Source organism: Pleurodeles waltl, chromosome 6, assembly GCF_031143425.1.
Source record: "Pleurodeles waltl isolate 20211129_DDA chromosome 6, aPleWal1.hap1.20221129, whole genome shotgun sequence".
Taxonomy (NCBI): domain Eukaryota; kingdom Metazoa; phylum Chordata; class Amphibia; order Caudata; family Salamandridae; genus Pleurodeles; species Pleurodeles waltl.
Window position 1 is genome coordinate 295,166,121 of NC_090445.1, and position 22,786 is coordinate 295,188,906.

At 44.7% G+C, this 22,786-nt stretch overlaps 1 protein-coding gene across 1 annotated transcript in view; it reads right to left on the reverse strand.

Moving 5' to 3' along the window:
* LOC138299650 (nicotinamide N-methyltransferase-like) overlaps nucleotides 1–22,786 on the reverse strand; it is a 67,361-nt gene that overhangs the window by 17,227 nt on the left and 27,348 nt on the right. The window contains exon 2 of the mRNA XM_069238103.1: nucleotides 4,633–4,840. Within this exon, the coding sequence (XP_069094204.1) occupies nucleotides 4,633–4,840 (208 nt within the window). The remainder of the gene's footprint in view (nucleotides 1–4,632; nucleotides 4,841–22,786) is intronic.

The following is a 22,786-nucleotide window of genomic DNA, read 5'->3' on the forward strand; positions in this document are numbered from 1 at the left end:
CCAACCAGCGACACGGACTCGTCCGCCGATGGGAGCTCCCTTGGTGGTGGTGGCACCATCTGTGCCCCCCACTTCTACAGGTACAGCCACCACCTCCCCTACCAGCACCGCCCTCCCAGCAGCCCCTCAGCGTTCACCCCGTGCCCGCTCACCCAGGAGGGTGGGCATCACCTTCACCCCAGGCACCTCAGGCCCTGCCCCAGTCACCCCTGCTGCCCTCAGTGAGGAGGCCATTGACCTCCTCAGGTCACTCACTGTTGGGCAGTCTACCAATGTGAATGCCATCCAGGGTGTAGAAAGGGAGTTGCAACACGGTAATGCATTCCTGGAGGGCATTCATTCTGGTCAGGCTGCCCTTCAGCGAACCCTGCAATCTCTGGCCTCAGCACTGATGGCAGCCATTGTCCCTGTGTCTAGCCTCCCCCCTCCAACTTCCTCCACCCAGACCCAATTCCCTGTACCCCAGCCCATCCCAAGCACACCATCAGACCAGCAAGCACACACCTCAACACACAAAAGTAGCTCAGGCAAACATAGGCACCACACATCCCACAGGCACTCACACAAGCATCACACACATACAGACACAGCAACATCCACTGCCTCCACTGTGTCCCCCTCCTCATCGTCTCCCTCCTCCCTCCCATTGTCGTCTACACTCTCACCTGCATGCACTACATCTACAGGCACTAGGACTCGCACCAGAACACTCAGCACCACACCCCGCTCACCTGCACTCACCACTCCCATTTACACGTCCCCTGTGTCCTCTCCCAGTGTGTCTGTGACACCCCCTCCCAAAGTGCACAAACGCGGGCACCCACACACCCAACATCCATCCACCTCACGACAGCCTCCAGTACCTGCACCCAAAACACCTAAAGTGACACCTCCTACAACCACCTCCTCTTCCTCCACTCCCAGACCCCCTCCAGCTACCCATCCCAGTGTTCGTCAGAAACTGTCCCTCTGCAAAGTTTACCTTTTTGCCCCCACCCCCACCCCTCCAATTCATCAGTCCCATCGTAGCGCCTCAGCCAAAAAGCCTCCAGTACCAGTGGTGCGTGTTCAAGGTGTGTGGAGAGCACTGGCCCCCAGGGCAGGCAGTGTGACACGGAGCCAAGGCACTGCCAGTCCACCCCCTGTAAAGGCTCTGAAGTTGAAAAGTGGCCGACGGGACTGGCTGAAGACACCTGGAGGCAAAACAACTCACAGGGGTCCCAGGGGGATTGCAGAGTCAGCTGTGACTCCTCCAAAGGTGGGGAAGGGCCAGAAGAAGTCTGCACAGCCTGGTGTGAGCATCACGGCGGAGAAGGGCGGCATCCTTCCCGGCGGCCGGGACGCCACCGCCAGCACCGTCGTCACTGGTCAGGAGACCACCGCCATAGGCATTGCCCACGAGGGCCCAAGTATCGTCACTGGTCAGGAGATCACCGCCAGAGTCATTGCCCAGGAGGGCCCAAGTATCGTCACTGGTCAGGAGACCACCGCCATAGGCATTGCCCAGGAGGGCCCAAGTATCGTCACTGGTCAGGAGACCACCGCCAGAGTCATTGCCCAGGAGGGCCCAAGTATCGTCACTGGTCAGGAGACCACCGCCATAGGCATTGCCCAGGAGGGCCCCGGCAGCCACAGCCCCGCTGGGCAATGAGGGACCGTCATGCCACACACCAATTCCCAGTCCAGAGCCCGCCATGGCAAAGCACAGCTGAACAGGGCATGCACCGCTGAACAGGGCAAGCACCGCTGAACAGTCCAGAGACCGCCATGGCAAAGCACCGCTGAACAGTCCAGAGCCCGCCATGGCAAAGCACTGCTGAACAGGGCATGCACCGCTGAACAGGGCAAGCACCGCTGAACAGTCCAGAGACCGCCATGGCTAAGCACCACTGAACAGGGCATGAACCGCTGAACAGGGCATGCACCGCAGAAGAAGGAAAAGACCGCCACATCAAGCATCGTTATCCCATGTGCGGCTGGGACTGTCACAGGACAGGAGCTGTCACGGGGAGACTAATCCAGTCTGGGCACCATTCCCCCTCCAGAACCAGTGGAGAGATCCATCCACTACCTCTGTCCTTCACAGGATGAAACACTCTGGGCACCAGTCCCCCTCCAGAACCAGTGGAGACATGCATCCACTACCTCAGTCCTTCACAGGATGAAGCACTCTGGGCACCAGTCCCCCTCCAGAACCAGTGGAGGCTGTTATGTACTTGTGAGACTGTGGCTTTGCACTCCCCAGGATGGAACAGTGGGCAAACCACCCACTGTAGAGACTTGTGAGACTGTGGCTTTGCACTCCCCAGGATGGAATAGTGGGCAAACCACCCACTGTAGAGACTTTTGAGACTGTGGCTTTGCACTCCCCAGGATGGAACAGTGGGCAAACCATCCACTGTAGAGACTTGAGAGACTGTGGCTTTGCACTCCCCAGGATACATCAATGGGCATGGAGCCCTGTCGTGGATGTGGCATGGTGCTGTAATCCGGCTGAGGTGCCACCCCCTTCCCTTCCCCCTGAGGAGCCTGTTGTTTTTCTCTCTGATGCCCCGGCAGTGTTCTCTCCGTTTGTGGACAGGTATCTTGTGTGGGCCTCGCCCATGCATTTTTGGCCTAGTGGTGCACGTACATTGAAATGTGCATATCTGCACTACTTCTCGTACTGTATATACCTTTGAATGAGTTTATATATATCTGTATATAATTGACACATGTATATTGATACATTACAATGTTTGAACTGATTTTGTTTTGTCTTTGCATTCTTCCGGGGGGTTTGGGGGTTGTTACTGTGATGTTTGTAAATTGGTGTGTGCGTTGTAATATGCAAGGGTGGGGGTGGGGGTGGGGGTGTTGCGTGTGTATCCCTCTGACTTTTACCTCCCCCCTCCCCTATGTCGTAGGTGCAGTACTCACCGTTGTCTTCGCTGCCGCCGGCGCTGGTCTTCGTAGATGAATAGGAAGAGAAGGGCAGGTAGGATTTGTATTTCCGGCTCCATGGTGTCCTCCTTCCTCTTGGGATGTGTTAAGGTGAGCGTTTTCCCATTGCAGAAACTGTTTCTGCCGTGTTTTTATCCACGGTGAATCCGCCCCGGAAAAGGTGGCGGATTGGCGGGTTGTGATACTATGGGCGGTACATTGTCTTCCGCCTGCCTGTTGGCGGTGACCGCCGCGCTGCTTGTCTGTACCGCCGTGGCGGTCAGAGTGTTAAAGTGGCTGTCTTTGTTGGCGGTTTCCGCCACTGTCATAATTCCCTTTTTTTGTCTGCCGGCCTGTTTGCGGTATTACCGCACCTTTAACACCGTCCTCCAGGGTTGTAATGACCACCATAGTTCTGCTGTCTGCGCCATCGGTGTATAAAACAAAATTGACGTTCCAGTGACGCACAGGGCTTAAAAATATGCCCCTAAAAAGTACTTACATTGTATTAATGGTTATTTTACACCTCAAAAGTATAATCAAGCATCATAGCTTTTGTCTTTTGCACATATATTCTCAACATAAATCAAATCAAGCTACATAAAATACAGTAGAACTGTTACCTGAAAAATTCGGCCCAGATTTAAGAGGGCTTAGCGCCTCCTTGTTCCACATTAGCGTCACTTTTTATGATGCTAATGTGCCCCAACAATGCTAAATTCGCCGCACCATGTTTACAAAGTGGCGCAATGCATGCATTGCGCCATTTTGTAACCCCTTGCACCACATTATGCCTGCGCCAGGCATATTGTATGCAAGGGGGATGTTCCCCCATTAAAGAGACCGCAAAAATGGGGCAGTGGAATCGGCAAGATTCCACTGTGCCATTTTTGCAGCATTTTAAGGCCTGCGTGGAGTAGCCGTTAAAAGGAGTCACACCATTATTGGTGGCGTTAGGGGGGCGCGAAGGGAAGCAAGAAAAGTGGTGCTGCATATAATGCAGCACCAATTTTCTTAAATTTGGCCATCAATTTGCAGGGTAGAAAGAATATATCAATTTTCAGATCTGTGTCTATTATCTGCTGTGCCAGAGGAGGATGACAAAGCAACTGTCTTGTGGCAAGGAGAGGAGCAGCAACATTCAACCAGGGATATAAATGATTCTGCATTCTTTATTTCTGAATAGAACATTTTCATTGCAAATTCCATTAGCTGTGAGGCTATACTCATAGGTGACAGGTGCTCATATAACACAATCTCACCTATGGACAACATCTATGGATGCACTGCACAGGCAAAACATAAGGCGTGCCTGCATTATGTGCAAGAGTAATTGTATTCAACGCATGTGTGCAAACTGCCTGTGCCCGTGAGCCAGTTTTTTTTCTGTTTGTGCGCATGCGACTGTGCAAGTTGGCTCTTTGTATATTTTCGGTGAAAGCGCTGTTTACTCCAAATAATGTCGATATGTGAACGCACTGCAAGAAAAAAACACCTTTTGGCTTTGTCACTTCATGTTTGAACTTATGAAAGGGAAACGTTTTGCTTATTTTTCCTGAAACCTATAAAAATTAAAGCAGTGCAGTTTGACTTGTTCTATGCAGGTTACAGTAAAAGAAGACCATTTTAGCACAAATAATTTACACAGGTTCCAGATGGGATAATCAGTGAAATATCTTTAAAGAGCTGGCAAGGTTTTAGGATACATACCCGTGCCCTTCAAGTTCGCAAAATACTTTTACAGCTGATGAAATGTCGATTGCTCCAGGTTCCTTCTCCTGCCATTTTCTACCTGCCTGGAGGTTGATGTCAAGAACGTCAGCGACAAATATCTCATTGAATGCTTTGGTGGCTGGCAGAAGTAAATGTATGAGGTAGGTCATGCCAATTTGCATGAAAGAATCCCCTTTTACCTTTCCTGTTTTGAAAAATGTGATTTGTTTAATTATATTTTCACGTAAAATAACACATTGGTACTCTTAGCAATTCTATTAAAAAGAAATCTCCTGATATTTATTGCTTGTGACTGAAGAACTTGATATTTACGTTAATTGGAATGATTAAGCAAACACAACTCCACATGTCCACTAGCTTACATTTTAACCTCTTAGCTGCCAAGGCTTATGTTTGGAGTCACTTCGCTCTTAAGCCTTCATGACAAATTTTTCACAAAATGAATCAATGTCATATTCAAATCCTTTTCCTCTCCATATTGAGAGGAGTCGTATGGTACCCTGGCTTGTTGGATTCATCTGAAGGAAAATAAGAAAATAGCCAAAACATAGAAAATGGAAAAAGAAAAATTCAGAGAATGGCAAAAAAGTGATGTGCAAGAAGGCAAATATGTTTTTAAAGGTTTCAATGCTAAAATCATCATCTTTATAGCTTTCAGGAACAAGCAGAGTTCTCAAAAACAATGTAGTACCATTAGTAAGTAAGAAAAATCTTTAGGCCTATTTAGATATTAGCGGATGAGTTGCTCTGTCACAACGGTGATGGATATCTCGTCCGTCAAAATATAAATCTCAATATATCATATGGGAGTTAGCTTTCGGTGGTCGGGATATCCATCACCGGTGTGACAGAGTAATTTGTCCGCCAATATCGAAACTAGGCCCTTTATTCGGTTTGAAAACCATAGAACCACATAGTACAATACATTGTATCCTATAAAAAATTACATTCAATAAAATCATTGCAGATAAGGTCTGTCTACATGTAAGAAAACAGTTCACCACAACCATTGTCTGATTCCATAAACAATACATCATTTCTTATGAAGGGCAATATCGGACCTGAAATACCAGGGCAATAGCAGCGTAATATAAAGTGCATAAAATGTGCTGCAATTGTTGCTGACCGCTGTGCATAGCTATAGCAGTGGCTTCAGGCCTGTGCCCTGTACCATACTCATTCTGTCAGTTCATTAGTCCTATTCTATATGCAGAACATGCAGTCACTTGCAAATCTGAGATGGGCACTTTCAAACCTGGCACATTAAAATATTAATGCAATAGCAGCAAGGTGTAAAGTGCAATAGTTACAGTGCAATTGTTGGCCAATCATGTAATTCAAGTTAAAACATTATCTCAAATACTGCCAAGAACCGGGCTCGTCGGGGTGCCAAAATGGCAGCAAAAAGATAAAATACACCTGTCGTAGGCCGGTACTCATGTTCATAACATGTCCAATTATTTATAGGTGAGGCATACTTTTGAGACACACCGTCAAAGATCCTCCACAAAAGAAGCCACAGGTTAACAAGTCACAGATTAGCAGCAATAGAGTAAATTGAAGTTGAAAGAATGCAGTTATTTCCCTACCACTTTATGTAATCAAACAGAGGCTGCAATAAACCTATATACTATGTCACAAACTAATTCTGTTTGTATTAGTTGGAGGTGGAGCAAAGCTGGTCTGCAAGATCTGATGTTAAGAGCTCTGAGCAATGGGACCAGAATTGTTTTCCTAGGGGCACTGTCACAGAAGAAGAGAAAATGCAACTGTGATTGGGTGGATTTCAACATAGGCAGACCGCATGATCTTTGTTGAGGTAAGCGTTTGATTTGCAGCAGATGGGCCATATTGAGAAGTGATCTTACCAAATAGTATCTCTGTGACCTGGGGATGGTAAGTACATATGTTTCCATATAGTTGGTCGTCATCAGTAGTGCATATGCCCCCCGGACATTTTGTCGTTCTCCACCTCCTCTCTTTTATTGACAGGAGGGCCAGCAGTTCTTTTTTGGCAAGATCTTTAAGATGCCTTTAAGGGTTCTGTTGGTTGTCAAAAAAATTGTGGTGACCGATTTAATACAATTGGGTTTTCACGTACTGTAACCACTGGATGTTGCATGCTTTATTTAAGTTCAAGCGGTCTATAATCACTGTTTGGTAAGTGGTGCTTTGGGATGGCTCCAGATAGACATCCAAAGCAGTGGTATCTAGTATCCTACAGATATTTTAAACCTAGCTCATCATGGCAAACGGAAGCAGGTACACTCCCAGGTAGTCAGAGGAGTTCGTGCAAAAAGCTATTTTTGCTGCTCTGTAACTGTGCCAGATCGCAGAGATCCAGATACCCGCTCGATATGAGGCAGAAGAAATGCATCTGGTTTTATACATATATTAATAATTGCCTCAAGGGGACTGGAGCCCAGTTTCTTTGCAAACTTGAATAAGGATGCCCTCAAAATGCATGCATCTCACTTTTATCAAATGTTTCCAAGGGCATTTGTTGTCAAATGGTATCCCTATTTAAGAGAATTTCTGTACGATCTTAAGTTTGTTACCACTTATCTGAAAGGCTTTCACCTTGCTCTTAGGTCGACCACATATTATTGTATAGGATTTGCAGCCCTGGACTATCCATGTACTCCACAAATCTGTCCATCAATCTCTGTAGAGCAACCCATGTTATAGAAACAAGTACCCAATTGTCAGCATACATGAGGACTGCCAAACCTCTTGTTCCAGCCCTTAGTGAGTCAGTCTCCACCTCTATCAAGAATGACTCCAGATCATTAATATAGAGGTTAAACAGGAATGGGGTGAGTACACAGCCTTGTCTTATGCCCCTTCCAAAGTTAATGGGGAGTGTACATTCTCTTCTGGGCCCTTATCTTACACTGCCCACTGCTTTCTCATGTAATTTGCATAAAGAGTACAATCCTTCGATCAGCATCCATAGCAAGCACCTTTGACCATAATCTGGCTCTATCAACATTTTCGAATGCTGAGCTAAGTACCATAAAAGAGAGATTTAGTCACCATTGCTGGATCTGGGCATACTTGCTAATTATGAGGTGGTGATTTAGGCACTGGTCTATGGTTCCCAGCCTCATCTAAACCAATATCGTGTTGGTGTTAGAATGCCCTCTGTGGCCAAACACGTCTCAAGGTGGTCCTGCAGTATCATGCCCATCAATTTGAGGTGGATTCAAAAAGTGATATTGGGTGGCAACAACAGGTGTCCCCTCTCTCCCCTTTTTTGAAAATCGTAACTTTATCTGCATTTTACTAGGACCGCAGAGGGCCACAGGCAATTGCACTGTTCAATACATTGATAGAGTGGAGCCTAAAGATCAATGTTATTTTTTAAAAGGTTGATGAGAAACCCATCTGTTACTTGGACACCACCCCACTGCCAGGACACCCTCATCTAATGAGAGTGTCAGTTGTTCACCTTCCCCTGGAGTAGAAATAATGTCCACTATGTAGTTGCTCATGCGCCCCAAAAATGTGGATTTAAATACCTTACTAAAGTGAGTTACCCCTATGGAAGACTGGATAGTTACATTAGTACTTGAGTTATGTCCACTTGCAAAACAAGACGAGTTCACCACTTTCTAGAACATGGACAAATCATTAGTTACACTTGCCCTCCCAAGCTGTTCCCATACCTCCCTTTTTATGGGTTTCTTTTTTTCCCTGAATGTGGCCTTATAGTAGTATTGTTATATAGCCATTTTAGCTATATTTTTAGGCATGTTATTTTAGCAACTAGGCCTGCAGCTTGTGCACTTTCGCCCAGATACATAATTAAGCTTTCTTTAATTTTTTTAGCATAGGCCACATTTGCTGTGCTGTTTTATTTTATTGATCTAGTTGTTTTTTCACCCAGGAAAGCTTTGCGTTTTTAGCAGGACATTCTTTTCACTTTGTGCTTTCCTCAAGGATGCAGCAAGATAGAGTTGCCTGCAAAGTGGTATGCTGTGTCTCCAACATTCCCAGAAACATACACATGCTTACGTGAGGACATTTTCTCAGAACATCAGTTGTTTTATTATAAAAAAAACGTCACTGTCCCGCACACGTTAGAGGGAGATTCCAGCCGGATGGTGATGACCGCATGTTGATTGCTGATTGCCTTCGCTACAGCTGCTTGCTTAGACTACTGGACGACTGGCCCACATGGGGATGGTGTCTTTCCAGACAGCAGGCTTTCTTGCTCAGGAATGGGGTATGATATCTTCGCAGAGTGGAAACCTGAATGGCATATTAGGGCTTATCATGCTGTGCTCTAACATAGCTTAGGTAGGAACCACATATATTACTCATACTGACAGCATGGATGGTGGGACTTTCCTTGTGTTTCACTCTTCTTGTCACCATTTTGTTTTTAGCATGTTTTATCATCCCATTGTTAGACCTGACAGCCTTAGGGTGGTCACCCCCAACTTTTTGCCTGCCTCCCTCCACTTTGTGAGACTGTTTTTGCTGGTTTTAGGACTCTGCACACTTTACCAGTGCTAAAGTGCAAATGCTCTCTCCCTTAAAACATGGTAACATACCCAATTGGCATATTTGATCTACTTGTAAGTCCCTAGTAAAGTGCACTACATGTGCCCAGGGCCTGGAGACTGACTGCTACTAGTAGGCCTTGAGCACTGGTTGTGCCACCGACATAAGTAGCCCCTTTAACCACGTCTCAAGCTTGCCATAGCAAGGCCTGTGTGTGCATTTTCACTGCCACTTCGACATGGCATTTGAAAGTACTTTACAAGCCTTCAACTCCAGTTTGTCTGCATATGTCACTCCTATGGTTGCCCCTAGGTAAACCACAGGTCAGGGTGCTGTGTAGGTAAAAGGCAGGACATATATCTGTGTGCTTTATATGTCCTAGTAGTGGAAGACTCCTAAATTCATTTTCCACTGCTGTGAGGCCTGCTCCTTTCATAGGCTAACATTATGGCTACTCCCATAATCGGTTTGAGTGGAAGACTCTTATTAGAAAGAGGTAAACAGGTAATATTTAGTTTGGCCAGAATGGTAATAAAAAATCCAGCTGACTGGAGAGGATGGATTTTATATTACTATTTTAGAAATGCTACTTTTAGAAAGTGAGCATTTCTCTGCACTTAAATCCTTCTGTGCCTTACAGCCTGTCCACGTCTGGGCTGGGCTGGTTGACAGTTCCCTTGTGCATTCCACCCAGACATCCACAAACACAGGATGCTCAGTCACACCTGCACACATCTGCATACTGAATGGGTCTTCCTTGGTTGAATGGGTGGAGAGTCTGACACTCATTTCAAAGGACAGTGACCTGTCCTCACACAAAGGACTGCCAAACCCCTTCCTGGGACCCTGGCGGACAGGGTTGTACTGAAAGAGGACCTTGTGCTCTTCAAAACCACTCTTTGAAGTCTCCCCCACTTCAAAGGCATATTTGAGTATTTAAACTGGGTCCCTGACCCTACCAAACTAGACATTTCTTGGGACAGACACCCTGCAGCAGAACCTGCAACCTGCCAAGAGAAGCTGCCTGGCTGCCAAAAGGACTCACCTGGCCTGCTTTGCTGTAAAGGACTGCCGCCTTGCTGGCCTCTGGCTCTGCTGAGAAGTGCTCTCCAATGGCTTGGATTGAGCTTGCCTACTGTTCCTGAAGTCACAGGGCCAAAAAGAATTCATTTCTGCAAAGAAACTCCCTGTCTGGTGAAAATCGACCTATAGCCTGCCAGAACTTCGACGCACAGCCCACCGAATCAACAAATCGCCGAGCTGGAATGACGCAGCCCAACTTCCTGTGAGAAGAATCGACGCAGCGCCAGCCTTGTAGCAGAAACTCCACCGCATCTCCTATTGGATCGATGCAACAGCTGTTACTTTGTCCCGCACGCCCAGGATTCCCACGCATTTTTCCTGGGCATCAAAAGACCCTGCATCGCAAAGAGGATTCAAGCCAGCGCATCGGAATTCTACGCAAAGCCCTTGCTGCATGAAAAAGAATCAACGCATCGTCTGTGTGCGCACACAAATCTGATGCACACCTACCTTTTTACACGCATCTCCTCCTCTGTGGTCTTTGTGTGTGTAATTTTGATGCAAACCAGGTACTTTGTGCTTGCAAGAGACAATTGTTGCTTTTAAGAACTAACAACTCTTCTTATCATTACAAAAGTGATATTTCAATTTATGATTATCAAATCGTGATTGTTTTGACTTTAATTTAATCCAATAAATAGCTTATATTTTTCTAAACTTGTGTGGTGTCTTTTCGTAGTGTTCTAACTGTGTTATTGCATGTTTTATTGCACAAATACTTTACATATTGCCTTCTAAGTTAAGCCTGACTGCTCAGTGCCAAGCTACCAGAGGGTGGGCACAAGATAATTTGGATTGTGTGTGACTTACCCTGGCTAGGATTGTGATCCCTATTTGGACAAGGGTGTAGACCTCTGCCAACTAGAGACCCCATTTCTAACACCTAGTTATTGCAATTCATGCCATTTTATCTAAGATGCAGCTAATTCAATAAAGCTTATTGAATCATTGTTTGCCTCTGTTTGTCTTTGCATGTGTGAGACTAATGTAACTGGAGAAAAGGATGAGATCTGATGCATCACGATTTCCTCATAGAAGTCAATCTTGTCGTGCGTCCGGTTGCTACAATCACCCTGGCTGTAGAGCAGAGTTGATGCGCTGCTAGTTAGCCGGAAACCCGGATTAGGTCGACAGCTGTCACATGTTGTGGGATTGAGCTCAGTTCCCCTCAATTCAGGTGGTTCTGCTGACCAAATCTAGCAGCCTCATTAGGATAATGAGATCCTATGCGACATGGCACCACCACCGTTTGGTCAGGCACTAATTTTCAGATCCTTCTGAGTATCTCTGTCTCACTATGTTCTAAAGGCACCTTAATACTATATATGGAGACGTCTGTGGTGTTGAGGATTCCTCCTCAGCTAGGTAGGTAGTACCTATCCAATGCTCTAGGATGTTCAAGCTTGAACCTTAAAAGGATCAATCCCCATTTGGTGTCCTTGTCTCTGAACAGGTATATCCACCACGGCGAACCCACAACGGGTAGCAATTGCAGTGAACATGCGACCTCCCCTCACTGCTCATGTGCTATCAAATGGCCTCACAGCCCAGGGGGTGTAGAGTAACATTTGTAGTTGAGGCTCATCCAGCCTACAAAACAGAAATATTTTAATCTTGGGTCACCTTTCCAGCAGTTGATGGGAACACTAATACATTTCATCACTATACACCAGCTAACATACCTGCACAATACAGAGCTTATGCATACTTAGAAATACCTCTATCTTATTAAGACCATAATAATTGGCTCAAGCACCCAGTGCCCTACCACACACAATATTACACGTTAGGTTAGGTCCTTTGAGTAATTATGGTCTTACCTAGCCTTTATTGGCCACAGCAAACGTGAAACCGAGAAAGGACTCACATCATTCGTGTGAAGTTTCTGATAAAAAAGAAAAGAAACTTCCCCAACAAAAACCTCAATTCAAAAAGAAAAAAGTGGCAGCGATTGCTATACGACATGTCACTCAGGATAAAAGCTTTAGTGAAGAACAGGAAGGGGGCACTGGCACTGCTAGACAGTGGGGCAGAGGTCACAATAGTTCGCTGTAATTTTCAAGAGCATCTGGAGGTGAATGCAACTGACAACTTCTTGCAGGTTCAGACTGTGGACATGCCCCTCTCCACACCCAAGAGGGTGTAGAAACTAAAATTACAATTAGAAGGAGACATGGAGCGAGTGCACCATAGAAACCACTTTTTGGGATTGCTTTGTTAACATTTATGATATTTTGCTGGCTGAAAATGATTGGCCACCAGATTTTTGTCCGTAATCTACCATGTGGGGAAGAGATAATTGAACCCACTTCTCGCCCCTTGTTCCCAGAGAGCTCAGGGAAGCTTATGACATTGATTGGGCTAAGGCGCAGGCATCTGCATTATATCACAACCAAGTGGGGTGGAATAAAGATTCCCCCTATCATGTAAGATCAATCAGATCTTGTTACAAATTAGGTCTTTAGTAGGCAGTCAAGATACCCCCTGGCCAAGCAAGGACCCTCACTCTAGTCAGGGTAAAGGAGAATCACGCTCAGTTAATCCCCTGCTCAACTGCTTGGTAGCTTGGCACAAGCAGGCAGGCTTAACTTCAGATGCAATGTGTAAAGTATTTGTACCAACACACACAGTAATACTGTGAAAACACTACAACATGGACACCACACCAGTTTCGAAAAATAGGTAATATGTATCTAAATCAAACAAGATGGAAATTACAAACATCCAACATACACAAGCCAAGATATGAATTTGAAAAAGAATAAGAGTCTTAATCCTGAGAAAACAGTGAGAACGCACTTGTTACGCAAAGTACCTGGTTAACGTCAGAAATAAAGCAGCACAGGCAACCGTGGGTCGGAAAAGGGTAGCAATGTTTCGATTCCTTACTCTCAGGTGAGGCCGTGCATCCTTTCCTTCTCTGGTCGGGTCGGCGATGCGTTGTTTTCCTCCCTCACAAGAGAGTGATGCGTCCATTTCCAGACAGGGCACCTCATATCCGCGCAGGGTCAGGTTGACTTGGAGGCCCAGGGACGTTGTGTGGAAAATCCGGTCACACGGTGTTAGAAAACCGCACTGCGTGGGGTTTGCATAGTTATCAGCCTCTGTAAGCAGGTGTTGTGCATCGTTTCTCAAGCCGTAATGCATCAATCTCCAAGCTGCTATGCAGGTGGAGCATCGATTTCAGCCAAAAAGTCAGTCGCGCTTCGTTTATCAGCCGCATTGCAGAAAGTGCATCATAAATTTCCCTGCACGGCGTTCTGTGCGTAGATTTTCAGTTCTTATCTGCCAGTTTCACTTTTCAAGGGCCCAGGGACTGGATAGGGCACCACTTGGCAGGGCAGCAGTCTCAGCATAGAGTCCAGGTGCTGGCAGGGGATGTCTTTGATGGCCCTGAGACTTCAACAACAGGTGGCAAGCTCAGTTCAAGCCCTTGGAGATTCTTCTCAAGCAGGAATGCACAACAAAGTCCAATCTTTGCTCCCTTTCAAAAGCAGAAGCAGCAACTGCAGGATAGGCCAACAAAGCACAGTCACAGGCAGGGACAGCACTTCTCCTCAGCCCTTGAGCTCTTCTCCTTGGCAGAGGCTCCTCTTGATTCCAGAAGTGGTCTCATTTTCAGGGGTTTTGGGTCCACTACTTATACCCCTTTTTGCCTTTGAAGTCGACCTACTGTAAAGGAAAGTCTCTCTTGTTCATAAGATTCTGCCTTGGCCAGGCCCCAGGAATACTACAGGGGGTTGGAGACTACATTGTGTGAGGGCAATGTTGAGATGGCTCATCAGGATATGTAGGCTACACCCCAGCTCCCTTTGTGTCACTGTCTAGAGGAGAGGTATGAACAGCCCAGACAGGGAAATCCACAAAGAGGAAGAGTCACAGAATAGTTTAAGCAAGAATATGCCTACTTTCTAATAGTAGCATTTTCAAACACACAATCTAAAAACAAACTTTACTAAAAGATGCATTTTTAAATTTTGAGTTCCGAGACCCTTAACTCCAAATTTCTATCTGCTCCCAAAGGGAATCTACACTTTAATAATATTTAAAGGCAGCCCCCGTGTAGACCTATGAGAGAGATAGGCCTTGCAACAGTGAAAACCCAATGTGACAGTATTTGACTGTTAGGACATATAAACCCCATTACTATATATCCTGCCTTAAATATACACTGCACCCAGCCCATAGGGCTGCCTAGGACCTACCTTGGGGGTGCCTTACATTTATTCAAATGGAAGGTTTAGGCCTGGCAAGTGGGTATACTCGCCGAGTCGAATTGGCAGTTTAAAACTGCAGACACAGACACAGCAGTGGCAGGTCTGAGCCATGTTTACAGGGCTAATGTGGGTGGCACAACCAGTGCTGCAGGACCACTTGTAGCGTTTGATTTACAGGTCCTGGGTACCTCTAGTGCACTTTACTAGGGACTTACTAGTAAATCAAATATGCCAATCAGGAATAATTCAATGAACAATGCAATTTACACAGAGAGCATATCCACTTTAGCACTGGTTAGCAGTGGTAAAGTGCCCAGAGTACTAATGCCAACAAAAACAGGTTAGGAAAAATAGGAGGATGGAGGCAAAATGATTGGGGATGACCCTGCGAAAAGGGGCCGGTCCAACAGATCTCAACCCGAAACTCAACCTCAATATCCAATAAAGCATGAAGCTAAAGCATCTATGAGGGAAATCCTCAAACAGCTAGAGTACCAGGGAGTAATTGAACCCTGTGACTCACCAATGAACAATCCACTATCCCCCATAGCTAAACTGGACCATTCATATAGAAAAGTCTTAGACTACAGACATTTAAAAAGTCATACACACACATTTGCCATACCAAATGCACTAATAAACAATATAATGCGCAAAAAAACAAAAAAACAAAAAACAACCTTGGATATTTCCAATGTTTTTTTCTGCCAAAATATAGCACCTGAAAGTAGGGACTTAACAAGTATCAGCGCTTTAGTGTCCCAAGAAAAAGGGTGCAAGAACAGTCGGGGACTGTTTACAGCTCATGCTACTTCTATTTTATACAACATTGACTCTGAGGCATTGTCCTACATAGATGACATCTACCTTACAGAGGATGACCTCATACAACATGTAGGACACATTGTTGTGGGATTTGCCGAATTAGGCTATGAATTAAATTAAAAAAAAAAAAAATAGCCTTCATTCGTGTCCTGTTTTTGCTACACGAATTATCGGATGAAGGCAAGAGCCTACGATTTAATACGTCCTGACTTTTCAAGCAAATGCACACACATTCTCAGAGCACAGCAACAAGACATACTTTCAGCTAAAGACTTACACACAAGGGAAAACAAAACACACTTGGTCATCAGAGTAATTGCTGGTGCCATGGGTTTTACCTTCGTAACATTCATTGAGGGTGAATACACATCACATTTATATTCTACAGCAGAACTATGCTTTGCTACCACAGAGAAAATTGTCACTGCTGTTTACATGGTTGTCATTAAAGAGAGACCTCTGGGCCAGGGGGAACGCATTACTGCTGTATCTCTGATCCCAGCCCTTGAGGGCTAGCATTCGTAACACAAAAGCACTACATCCACTTTGGATTCAATGGGCAACATCTCTGACAGCCACTGATGTTGAATATGTTTTTGACCCAAAATTACAAAATCAAGAATTCTTACAATATGAACTTGAATACCCTGTTCCTGCAAACACATTGCCTATTGAACAATACCAAATAATTATGTATACTGATGGCTCAGCCCAACCCACAGCAGGCTCAAAACATCAATACTCCACATGAGAGATGGTGAATTCAATCCACAACACACTTACACGCAGACTTTAGGTGACTGCACTGCACAGTTAGCAGAGCTCAAGGCTCTGGTGATGGCACTGAAACACATGGATCCAGAACAGTTAATGTTAATCATCTGTGATTCATACTATTGTGTCCAGTCCTTCAATGAATATCTGCATTACTGGTGCTCGGATGGGTTCAGAGATTCAAAAGGCAACACCATTAAACACCATTTAACACAGACTCCTATGGAGGAAAGTAGTGGATCTGAAGGAAACGCTACTCAATGTCCATGTTGTTCATACACTGGGACATCAGCGTGTTGGAATACATGTTGCTGACAATACCTTGGCTGATGAAGCAGCCATGCCAGCAGTTGCTATCGCTTCTGTTGCTGCAATAACTCATTCTCGATTGAAATTGTATGATGAAACAATGGCTGCTGTGAAAGCTTCGGCAGACAGCAAGCCCATGCCCAGGGTACATCCTACAAATATTACTATGGCATATCAAGCCTCAATACTGCCCTAGTAACAATATCAGTGGTGGGTGATCATGTAGTCCCAAACAAAGATCAAAGACAAGAATTGATTAAAGCAGCGCATTAGGGAGTTGCTTCTGCCCATGCTGGTGTGGCAGCTACCATTTCACTGGTACAAGCATGCTACTGATGGCCAGGTCTGTACAAACAGACCAAGCAATATGTTGTTTGTTGAGACATCTGTCAGCAAATAAAAGGGTCCACCGTCAAATGAACTCCTCCTCATTTCCAACAAACATTTACAGAGTGTGGACTGGACCATTGTTGTTGGCAAAGGCCCTTTTTGCAGGGTCATCCATAAACTTTTTGCCTCTTTCCTCCTATCTTTTCTGACCTGTTTTTGTTGGCTTTAGGACTCCGGGCACTTTACCACTGCCAACCAGTGCTAAAGTGCATATGCTCTCTGTGTAAATGGTCTTGGTGATTGGTTTATCCATGATTGGCATATTTGATGTACTAGTTAGTCCCTGGTAAAGTTCACTAGAGGTGTCTTGGGCCTATAAATCAAATGCTACTATTGGGACCTGCAGCACTGGTTGTTCCACCCACATGATTAGCCCTCTAAACATGGATCAGACCTGCCACTGAAGTATACGTAGGTGCAGTTTTAAACTACCAATTCGACTTGGCAAGTGTACCCACTTGCCAGGCCTAAACCTTCCCTTTTCATACATGTAAGGCACCCCTAAGCTAGCTGCCTTTAAATGACTTTAAAGTATAGATTCCCTTTGAGAGCAGATAGAAATATGGATTTTGAGGTCTCTGAACTCACAATTAAAAAATACATCTGTTAGGGAAGTTGGTTTTTAGATTGCTAGTTTGAAAATGCCACTTTTAGAAAGAAAGCATTTTCTTGCTTGAACCATTCTGTGACTCTGCCTGTTTGTGGTTTCTCTGTCTGGGTCAGTTTGGCAGTTGGTCTGTTTGTGAATCCCCTCTAGACAGTGAGACAAAGGGAGCTGGGGTGTAGCCTGCATTTCCTGATGAGCCATCTGTACTAGAGTGGATGGAGTAGTGGTCACTTACATCTGAATGGGCTGTGCCTGCCCTCTCACAATGCAGTCTTCAAACCCCTGGTGTATGTCTGGGGCGGGGCCTGGGCAAGGCAGGATCTTGTGAACAACAGAGACTTTTCCTTTGAAGTTTGCCTACTTCAAAGGCAGAAAGGGGAATAAATAGTGGACCCAAAACCCCAGATTTTAGATTTCTTTAAGATCACTTCTGGAACCAAGAGGAACCTCTGCCAAGGAAAAGAGCTGAGGAGGAATTCTGCCCCTTTCTGCGACTGTGCTTTGTTGGGCTATCCTGCAGTTGCTGCTTCTGCCTGTGAAAGGGGACAAAGATTGGACTTTGTGGTATATTCCTGCTTGTGACAAATCTCCAAGGGCTTGAACTGAGCTTGTCACCTGTTGTTGAATTCTCAGGGCCATCAAAGACTTCCCATGCCAGCACCTGGACTCTATGCTGAGACTCCTGCCCTGCCAAGTGGTACCCCTATCCAGTCACTGGGTCCTTGAGAAGTGAAGCTGGCAGACAAGAACTGAAAATCCCTGCATAGAGCGCTGTGCAGGGAAATGTATGATGCACTTTCCGCAACGCGGCTGATAAACGAAGCGCGACTGCCTTTATGGCTGCAATCGACGCTCCACGTGCATCGCAGCTTGGAGATTGGCCCATCGCGGCGTGCGAAACGATGCACAACACCTGCTTATGGAGGCTGATAACGATGCAAACCCCACGCAGTGCGGTTTTCTAACACCGTGCAACAGGATTTTCCACTCATCATCCCTGGGCGTCAAAGTCAACCCAACTCTGCGTGGATCTGAGGTGCCCCGTCTGGAAACCATTGCTCTCTTGAGAGGGAGAAAAACGACGCATTGCCGACCTGACCAGAGTAGAAACAACGCATGGCCTACTTTGCGAGGATGGAATCGATGCATCAATGCCTTTATGTTTGATGCTAACCAGGTACTTTGTTCAAAATCATTGTTTCCATTGTTTTCTAAGGAGTAAGACTCTTCTTTGTTTGAAAATTCATATTTTAACTTGTGTATGTTGGATTTTAGTTGTTTTGATCTTGTTTGATTTAGATAAATATTACCTATTTTTCTAAACTTGTGAGGTGTCTATTTTGGGATGTTTTCACTGTATTACTGTGTGTGTTAGTACAAATACTTTACACATTGCTTCTGAGTAAAGCCTGCCTGCTCATGCCAAGCTACCAAGGGGGTGAGTGGGGGTTAACCAGGTGTGTTTCTCCTGTGCCCTGACTAGAGTGAGGGTCCTTTCTTCGACAGGGGGTAACCTGACTGCCAACCAAAGACCCCATTTCTGCCAGTTGTGGTCCCCTGACACCTGATAGTGCATACAAATATATTTTAGTTGCTGTTGACTCATGCTCCAGATTTCTATGGGTTTGACAACAATGCTGGGCTGACTCTCAGACTGTTTTAAAAGATTTGCAAGTCTTTATTGGCATATATACAGTTGCGACTTTCACTGGGACCAGGGCCCTGATTTCACCTCAAGGGCTTTCAGGTATGCCATGGCTTCATTAAGGGTCCAATTGTATTATACGTCTCCATTTCATCCAGAGAGAAATAGTGTTGTAGAGCGAAGAAACAGGGATTTAAAGCAATCCTTAATAGTCAGAGTAGTAGGCATGGGTCGTAGTTAGCTTATTCACCTGTATGGAGTCCAGGGAGCACATAATAATCTGCCCAGAAGGTCCCTTGGGGGGGCATACCTCATATGAATGCCTGTTCGGAACACAAATGTATGTTCCAGATCTTGATGGTCCTGATGAGGAGACAGCAGATACACCTTTTGACATAAATTAATGTGTCACTGTCTTGCAAGTCTTACAACAGTTCCGCTACAACAGCGCATCTGCCAGTGCTGCCTCCATGGAAATAAGGGATGCACCAATAACACGCACCAGCTGGATTCCTAAAGTTGGGCATCTAATGGGTGAAAAGATTATTGTGAAAAAGGAGTTCGGTCCATCCTATTGCGCACTGGTTCCAGTCCTGGGAATACACGGTACCAGAACTGTCATTCTACCACTGCTGCCTGGTTCGATAGAAAACCGCTTTGTCTCCATCGACAATGTCAAGCTACACCATATGGCATATCCTGCACAGCAGACCTAGAGTACTCCTGGGTAGTACTTGAATCCCTCTCACTACAGACCAAGATGTTCGTTTGCAGGTTTTAAGCAGCAATGCTGACACCTCTCCGAGCTTGGGGGGGGGTGGAAAATGATCTTTTATTAGTCCCATTAACTTAGCTCGCGACAATTAATGTCAACAAAGTTGAGTGATTCTACTCAAATTCCACACAAATGGATGGTATAATCTACTATTAACCACCGAGGGAGACTTCTGTCAACTCTCCCCTTCCAAATCCAGCTCCAGTTTCTGCAAGAACTGCTTCTGGATATTTTGCCGACTTCAATGACACTTTCACCGACTCATCTGCCTCTTCTGCAACAGAACTATCAAGAGCACGTAAGCTGATAATTCAACTCAAAATGAACTATTTTATTCTTACATGAGCTATCTGTGGCTTTTCTTTACTGTAATTGCCTTCCTTCTTTGGACTGTGGTTGTCATCATATTTGCTTATTAATACATGGTCATTACCTACCGGAATGCTCTACAGTTGAACTAGTGGATGAGGTCCTAAAGCAACACTTTTCCTCCCACTAGGTCCCCGCAGAGACTTGCCCCTAGTGAACATTTCAGTTATACAAATTCCTGATGGGAATGTTTGGGGTAAACTATCATTCACCGTATATGGCCTGAAGGAGGTCATCCAAATTCCATATGTATTCAGACTTTCCATGAACGATGTAATAAAACCTGGAGTTGTTTCTGATGATTGGGATGTAAAACAGTTGATACTATGATGCCTGATTTAGAATACTTTACTGTATTTGAAAGTGAAGATATTTATCGACCAAGAGAAAATTATGGAGATATGTTTTGTTATAATTATTATGGACATCATTACATTCACCTAGCACGTACCCCAAAGACTATTTTTAGTTATACTCAATGGGGATACTGTCTAACTCCGCCAGTGGGGAGTTCCAAAATGTATTCTGAAAAGTTTGTATATTTTTTTGGGCACAATGTTAAAAATGCTGAGTCGTAATATTTTAAATAGCCAGTGAAAGTCAACATATTTTATTGACAGACAAAATTGGCAAATAAGGGGAAAGAAAGCTTCATTTAGAGCATATCTGAAACCTGTTCAAATGATATTTTTAAATGAAACTGTACAATAAGACAAGTTGTTTAGGATTGGCAAAAAATAAAGACTTGAATGTGCCTAGTGTCCCTGCCCCTGCTGAATTTGACAAATGGCAAAATACATTAATGCAACTGAAGATCAACTCATTGAGTGGATCCAGAATGGAACATTTAACACATCAGTTTCACATCCTGGTGCATGGCTATTGTGGCCAGTGGACACAAATGGTCGTCATGTACGTTTTGTAAACTCCACGGGGGTTTAGAACAAATAGCCCAGACCCTTGCTACGTGCCATCAGAGCGTTCGGGTATAGAAACAACATACAGTGTAGGGACATTATGCCAGCAATGGTTAAAAAGTTCCCCACTAGAATAAAGAACACCTCAGTCTCCTATTTAACAATATAGATTTGCAGGATTTCCTGTTCGGCTCCAGAAGACAATATAAAAAGTGCTTCTTATATGCAGTATACAATTAAATTTAGAAACTTTCCTAACAAGAAGCTGCTGCCCGGTGAATGCAAATAGATCAGGAAAACTTACAGAAAGCATTAGCCATTGTAGATAATGGAATTAACACCTTGTCTGACCACATATACACTTTAAACAACATTGTTTCTTCTGCAATAGACATACTGCAAATCGACAGCTCATCCTCACAACATGGACCGAGCCAACAGAGGTCCATTCTGCAGTTAGGTAAGACACTACAAACACTTAAAGCAGTTCGCGTTCCCTGACAACACATTAGCGCAAGGGACATATTTTCAACATTTAATTTAATGCAACAACAACAAATAATGGCTAAGAAGGAAGCAACTAATGTCATGCTAAACCTCAAGATATTAGGAAAGTTTATTTTTACTGTGACTGAAATACCATCTGCTGAATGGTTAATACACAGGGTTATTAATCTGCCTATTTCAACACTTCAATTCACATCCTACTTGAAACACATTCCAGTAGACAGATATGAGAGGCTAGGAGATAATTACATCCATGAGGTGTGTGAGCTTCTCTTTTCGTACAATTGTTTCAATGGCATGAAATAGGTCTTTCTTTGCAGCAGTGAATGTCTGTGAGCCATTCAATGGTTTGTAAGCAGCTGTCCTTGCATGGGACGTGTAACACTTCAGCAGCGAATTCAGCTTGCTATTTGAAGGGAGTTCCAGCCCGTCCCTTTGATTAGACCTAAGTTCCAGATGCTATTGAATGGAAGCTATGAACTCCGAAACAGTGAGAGTGGTTGTGGGATGCAAGCCGGTATAGCTTACGCTGTTTCGGTCTCCCAAATTGTCACCTGTTGCGGGAATGTTCTTTTTCCTCTCACACAACAGACGAAAGTAGCAGATATTTAGCCTCACATTGCCACTTCTAATGTGAATTCTGACAAGTTAAGCAGACTCAAGGCTTTATTGTTTCAAAAACATGTTGTGCTTACATCTGTGCAAGGCCCATGCACTTCAAGTTGCGATGTCACCCGCAGAAATACACTCCCTTTGAAATACAAACTTTCTGAGACACTTTGATGAACTCATGGGATAAATATTTAATGCATCCATTACTACTGAGATTGCACATTTCTTTAAGGCTTTTGGTTCTGTTTTGTTCACACCTTCTCCTCTATGTTTGGCTTAATACCTTCATCCATACACTTGTTATTTTTGAGTATTTTCGGGGGATTTCGACTTGCTTGCTGTTGCTATTTTTTACTCGCAATGGCTGCCCCGTCACAACAAGGAGGACTGAAAGCGCCTCCACCAGCGCAACTGTGTTGTAAACTCATGAAGCATTATTTTGGAGCACCATTCCAGAAAGAACTGGAATAGAACTGGTCTTGTTTTACAGACCAGTTTTGGATTGTGTGCCGACCGTGTTTTGTTGCCTTTGGTGCCTTTTCGAATGTGCACTAAAGGTTTGCCTTTCTACACAGTGCTTACTTTCATTGG